Genomic DNA, 6,697 nt, shown 5'->3' with positions numbered 1-6,697 from the left:
GATTTCATAGGCAAAAAAGATTATTTTTATCATAAAAAAATCACTATTTATCTACACAAGGTGTATTTTTTCTAACACAAACCCATTGTTTTTTTGTTTTTTTTTTTAAAGGTGACTCAAACCCCAAGCTTATCAATGTTCTATGATGCAATTTATTGCACAATGGGATACATTATGGACCAAATTTTAATAATAATAATAATAATAATAATAATAATAATAATAGTGGTTTAACTTTATTTTTTAAAGAAAAAACTATTTAGTAACAGGAATGATTATCCGTTATATTAGTATACAGGTCTGACTACACACGTGAGGTGTTAATGCACTGATATAGTGAAAGTGTTGAACACTGACTGAGCTGACCTCACTGCTAAAACAGGCCAAATCATGTTTCTGTTTAAATCTAGTGGTCTGCAAAGTTTTATGTTAGGGTTCTGTTTAGGTGTAGAGGACGGGTTATAGATAAGATAAAAAAAAGAAAAAAGAAAAAAAAAAAAATTTTATTAAAATTGCTTTTAAAAACAGACTTAAATAATATATATTTTAGTTTTTTCTGTGGATATTGTTTTCTTATAGTGCAGCTCACAATCAAGAGCCATTCCATATAAGAGTCTGATACATAATCGTCACATCCAGGACAGAAATTTCAAGTACATTTTCTGTCATACTTAAAAAAACAGCAATGCAGGAACAACCATAGGTTTTCTCTGGACACAAGCATTGTCTCAGTGTGGATAGAAGGCCAAAACATTGAGAAAAAGATGCATTTTCAAATTTATCTAGAATCTAGATTAATATGGATGTAGCCTAATATTTACATGAATAAATCTGATGACACCACTCACTCCTGTTACTTTTACTCAGTTACTATATAGAAGTATAGGATGAATGAGTATATGAGTAACAGGACTGAAGGTAACAGGATTGAGATTTTAGGATAAAATTAGAAAATACATATAATATAGCCACATGGAGTACATGCTAATATTATGAGAATACTCCGCAAATTATAGTGATTCACCAAAGATTTGTATTTTTAAAATAAACACGTAACATCTAAGAAATAATTTCGGTAACAGGACAGTATATTTATAATGACGCTCCCAGCCACCGTTACAATAACATCAAATATACAGAAAAGAAAATAAGACCACATGCTTTCGGTCATGTCATTGCCTTCAGAAGACTATGTTGAAAATGTGTCTTGTGGAATTTTCCCAGTTTTTTAGAGGGGGGAATGTGTTAGGGTAACAGGACTGAGTCAAAACTAAAATTAGCATTTTATCTAAAATATTATACATTTATTTAGAAATAAATGTATTTAAAGCACAGATGGGATGTAGAGGTACACAAAAATGCAAAATAAAAATGATTTCTGAAGCATTTTAAACATATTTCATGTTAAAATGTTGGGTTAGGCACTGGGTACATGTACAAATGCTATATTTTTAGTGTTTTAGGTAGTTTTTAATATATATATTTTTAATTAGATATTTTAAATGTGAAGTTAGATTAATGTGCAGGATACTTTGCTTAACAATAAAATGTATTTTATAGTTAAGTTTGTACCTATAATGTCCTGGGGACAGAAATGGCACCCATTCTGTGGAAGGGCCCGCGAGCGTTTATTAATAATAAGACAATGCAGTGAGAGATAAACACAAAACTTGTGCCTTTTTGTTGGATGCATAAAAATCATTAACAAATTCATTTCATATTAGTTTAAAGATCTGACCTGATGCAATTATGTCAAGTATATTTAAAATCTGTTAAATTCACATCAGGTATTGGTCTTATGAACACAACCCTGTTGTGAGTGCTCCTGTAGCTCAAGTGGTAGAGCATTGCGTTACAAAGCGCAAGGTTGGGGGTTTGATTCCCCGGGAACACATGATAGGTAAAAATTGATAGCCTGAATGCACTGTAAGTCGCTTTGGATAAAAGCGTCTGCTAAATGCATAAATTTAATTTAATTTAATTTAACCCATTACTTACAAGGTAAAAATCTGAAATGCTGCTGAAATGATTAACTTTTTTGAATAACAACGTTTAATAAGCGGTAATATTAATAATACCATATTACAGCTTTAAAGGGGTCATCGGATGCCCATTTTCCACAAGTTGATAAGATTCTTTAGGGTCTTAATGAAAAGTCTGTAACATAGTTTGGTTAAAATTTCTCAATGGTAGTGTAAAAAAAAACCACCCTTTTTACCCTGTCATAAACAGCTCTGTTCAGAGCACGCCGTTGTGTAGCATTTTCCTTTAAATGCAAATGAGCTCTGCTGACCCCGCCCCCCTTCCAAGCCGCTCTTTGAGCATGAACATAGACACATTTATGTAGATCGATGGAGCATTCCCTTCAAAAACAAATGTAATCCCCTGCGTCGTGATGACTGCTGTGTTCATTATTACATCAACAACAGAACACCTCAATCTCTTAGGAGTCATTCTTGTCATCACACAGACAGGCATCTGAGATCGGCTTGATTTTAAAAAGGGGAAATTATTTAACGAGATTAAAAAAATAAATAAATAAACACTGGGTGAATTTTTATCATTATAGGGTGGTTGTGTACACACAACTTCAGTTCAAACAACGTGTAAAAGTGCATGTAGCATCCGATGACCCCTTTAAAGCATTCAGTTTTTAAAGCTTCATTTTTTTTCTAGACCAAACCACACCACAGCTAACCAAAATTATATGTTTATATATGTATACATGTACATACAGTTACATTGCAAGCCAAAATTCATTAGTTCTGTTGGGTTGAGTTGGTTTAAAATCCCGACCTGAGTGGATCAGGACAGTTTCTTTTACATCTGCCACACTCAATGCAAACAAAAACTCACAAGACTACATCTCCCAACATGGCCTGAGGAAAACAGGCTGGCGGCTATTTGAACCCGGAACAGCAGATACAATCAACCACCCATGTTTTATTTTCTATTGCGATGAATGACAAGGAATAAACTATACAATACAACAAAATGACACTGAATCAACCTATAAAAAAAGAACATTTTTCAATCTTTTTTAATTGCAAGGATGTAAATTCCTTTCAATCGGTGAACAGTAAGATCAGCACGTTGCTTTCCGATCCCCACGGAGAAGAAAAAGTGGCACTAGCCCACTGGACTACGCAGATATCGTCATATTCAAATACGACCGAAATAAATACATTTTTGGAAAGAATTTGAACGTCCCTCAGGGTAGGAAGCAGAGATGACATGAGGCAGTTGAACTGAAGATGTGTTAACCTTCACTTATTCGCTCTCCTCTATGGCCCGACGCGCGGCTCGCTAGCCAAAAAGCACCACAGAAATACAGTAAACCGTCTCCCCCGGAGCAAAAGACTCATGGCGTTTAGGAAAGAGGAGGAAAGAGATGTTAAAATATGGTAATATAGAGAGCTTATTTTCTGTGTAGCGTTTCCTCCCCGGCTCTGCTCACGATTCCTGTCCCGGCGCTGAGCTCAGGATCACTCTGGGGAAGAGGGATTGTCATCGTCCTCATCCTCATCGTCCTCTTCCTCGTTGAAGGAGCTGGGCGTCTGGCCGCGAGACTCTGAGGTGTGTGACGGGGCCGTGCTGCTGTGACTGTGAACAGAGAGAGAGGGGATGTGAGATCAAGGAGGAACTGAATGAAAGCTGCGGTCGGGATATTTGGGGATGTTATGCTGACAGACATACCTTGTGTGGCTGAGAGGTGTTCTGTTGGAGTTTGTGGCCATGTCTGTAGGGACAGAATCAAATGTTTAGAAACCCCTATTAAAAGGAGACCTATTATGCCCCCAGGGGTGTTCAGGGTGTCCCCAGAATGTGTCTGTGAAGTTTCTGCTCAATATTTATTATAACATTTTGAAAATGCCTATTTTGAGTAAAAGCAGAAACACGCCGTTTTAGTGCATGCCTCTTTAAATGCAAATGAGCTGCTACTCCCCGCCCCCTTTTCCAGAATAGGGCAGCTGATACTCTGCTAAAAACATCTGTTTGGTTTTGATTATCATGTCTATCGCACTGAAATCATGCATTTTAAAGGCATATCAGCTGAAACTTCTGAAATACAGTTTTCTGAGCACACACATACGAAGCAGCAACAGATGACTTTAATGTCATCATGGATGAAAAGAAACAAAGGAAATGTGAGTTGGTTGATTCAGTAAATTAGCTCAGGTCAAGATAATCATATTTTCGGTCTACACCTGTTGATTTTAGCATAACGTTGAGTGAGATAACGTTAAAATACACTGTTGCTAGGTAACTGCAGAATGTTGTTAGCTAAATATTTAATGTAGAACAGTGGTTTCCAAACTGGGGTACGTGAGGGGACAGAGGGGGTACGCAAACAAAATGCTGAGTTTTGCGGTGTTTCGTGAACGAATCTGTAGCTTTGAACAAATCATTCGTGAAAGTCATTGATTTAATGATTCAATGATTCAATCATAAATACAGCCACTTGCTTCATTACTGAATGAATGAACACTCGATGACTCATGCATTAAGACAGTGACTGACCGCCGTCTAATGGCGGTTTTAGTATTGAAAAGAATCACTTTTCACTTTTTAATCATTATTGCATATTGCAGGTACAGCAGTTAGTTTGAAATAAAAGTTTGTTTGATAGTGGAAATTGAGTCTCACACTTATTTACACCCAAAACATTAATGGTGAACATTTTTGTCTCAAGTCTTGGTGATCGGCCCCTATTAAACAATAATGAAAGTAAGACACCTTTTTCTTATACATAGTTTAGTAGCCTACTTTTTTTTTTTTTTTGACAAAATGTATCATTATAATCAACTTAATTATTTTCTCTATTTTGCATCAGCATAGTTCCTAAATGTATTTAAATGCAGGAATTTCTAAGACACTGCTTATGATTTATGGGGATTAAAAGAAAAGAATCATTGTAGAGTGGATTGTACACACACTGCCAACACACAATTATGTTCAAACAACATGTAAAAGTGAATTTTGCATAATAGGTGCCCTTTGAAGATAGCAACTTCACAGACATGCAACACTGCTTTATTTGCACAGGAAGGAAGTCTGTGTAAAGCGGAGACTGATGCAGAAGGTGTAAAATATATTTGCAAAAGCAGGTTTACAAAAAAAAATGGTACTGAATACATGTTTATTATTTAATCCAACTATTTTCTATATTTATTATCAGAAAATTGTGTTTTTTAATGGATCAGTTTATTAAACCTTTTAAAAAAAACTATATACAAAATATATATATATGGCAATGTGTTTTTTGCTGATTACCATATTTTTAACCTCTGGCTTTTATGGCTCATATAATATGATACAGTGATAATATGAAGCTTATACTCAACGAGGAAAAAAATAAACACCTCAGTCTTAAGATCAAAAATATGCAATTTGGTGCAGATGCTTATATTTATACGATAATATTCTGACATCTTGTACTGTAAATCAATGTATTTACAACAGTATAGCACATACTTACATAAACCTATATAAAAATCAGTTTTCATTCTGTGTCTCCAATAATATGTCTTAGTAAGGAGATATTTAAATGCTCAGTTTTACGATCAAAGCTTTGTAGTTTTTATTGTGGGGGCAAAACATATGATGCAATGCAATACAATGACAATTAAGAGACAGATGCATCCTAATGCATCATATTTGATATTCACATTTTAACATGATTTTCTAAAAACTGCTGTATGGATAGTCAAGTAAACCCAAGTTGCTTCAGACCAGTAAACAAACAAAATATTAATAACAATATACAACTTAGGGCTGTGCAAATAATCGAATGCAATGATGATGCGCATCTCGTCAGTAAAGCCGGTTCTGTGATTAGTAGTAAATCTCCATCACCTGCTTTCAAATAGAGTGGCATTTAATACACAGAGCCATAGTTCACTGACAAGCTACGCAATATCGTGTTAATTGTCGCAGGCGATAAAAGGCCTAAAATGCTTGCTAAATAATATGAATTATCCATCAGACGTCAGAAGCATGTATTTCAGCACATTGATAATTTACAGGCCTTAAAAATGTGTATAAAATATGATAGAGCAGGCTGTACAGGGTTAAACATGTATTAGCTGCCTAAAAAAGTAAATTGCTTCTAAATTGAGACGTAGTGAGTTAATTCTGGACTGTGATGATATGTGACAGGTTTTGTAGCTCACATTCGGCACTCACAGCTCCACCGATCTGGCTGTTTTGTGAGATGAGGAGTGAAACCAAACCACAGTTCAGTACACATTTTCTTTCTTATCCGTCATGCTGACTTATAGTTGAGTGCAGAATAATCCTTTATATAGATTTGCTTGTTAAGTAATGTGTCGTTTTCATGGAGACAAATACAACAGGTTAAATTAGTGTTCCACTTTATTACACAGAACTTAATTTCTGAACTTATTTGATTTGTTTTCTTTGTATGTATGGATTACTTTGGTTGTTACTGACATCTGGTGATAATTTCAAGTCAACAGCATCTTTAGAAGTATATTTATTGAGAAAAATGGTGAGGTGAGGCTTATTTTCCCCACTGAAAGTCATTTACAATTCGCTGCAGTGCAGATGATCAGGCATTTCCAGCAACAGTGAAGTCAAAATAAGAAGAGTTCTTTTAAGATCCATGAGAATTATTTATTTGAACTATAAGCTATTATATATAAGAACTGATGATGATGAGGGTTTCGGGGGATTT

The 6,697-nt window shown here is 35.1% G+C and overlaps 1 protein-coding gene across 5 annotated transcripts in view; it reads right to left on the bottom strand.

Annotated features, from left to right (window-relative positions):
- Positions 1 to 2,768: 2,768 nt before the first annotated feature.
- Positions 2,769 to 6,697, bottom strand: part of LOC109059459 (transcription factor Dp-2-like) — a 45,391-nt gene continuing 41,462 nt past the window's right edge. For 4 of the 5 annotated variants that reach the window (XM_042738900.1, XM_042738901.1, XM_042738898.1 and 1 more), the window contains 2 exons: positions 3,697 to 3,739; positions 2,769 to 3,603 (listed from right to left, as the gene is read on the bottom strand). In XM_042738900.1, coding sequence (XP_042594834.1) covers positions 3,486 to 3,603; positions 3,697 to 3,739 — 161 coding nt within the window. In that variant the 3' untranslated portion in view covers positions 2,769 to 3,485. The remainder of the gene's footprint in view (positions 3,604 to 3,696; positions 3,740 to 6,697) is intronic. The other variant, XM_042738899.1, reaches the window with a different exon arrangement.

The sequence above is a fragment of the Cyprinus carpio genome, chromosome B15, assembly GCF_018340385.1.
Source record: "Cyprinus carpio isolate SPL01 chromosome B15, ASM1834038v1, whole genome shotgun sequence".
Lineage (NCBI taxonomy): Eukaryota > Metazoa > Chordata > Actinopteri > Cypriniformes > Cyprinidae > Cyprinus > Cyprinus carpio.
The sequence above is the reverse complement of the archived record's forward strand: the minus strand, read 5'-3'. Positions and strand labels throughout refer to the sequence as shown.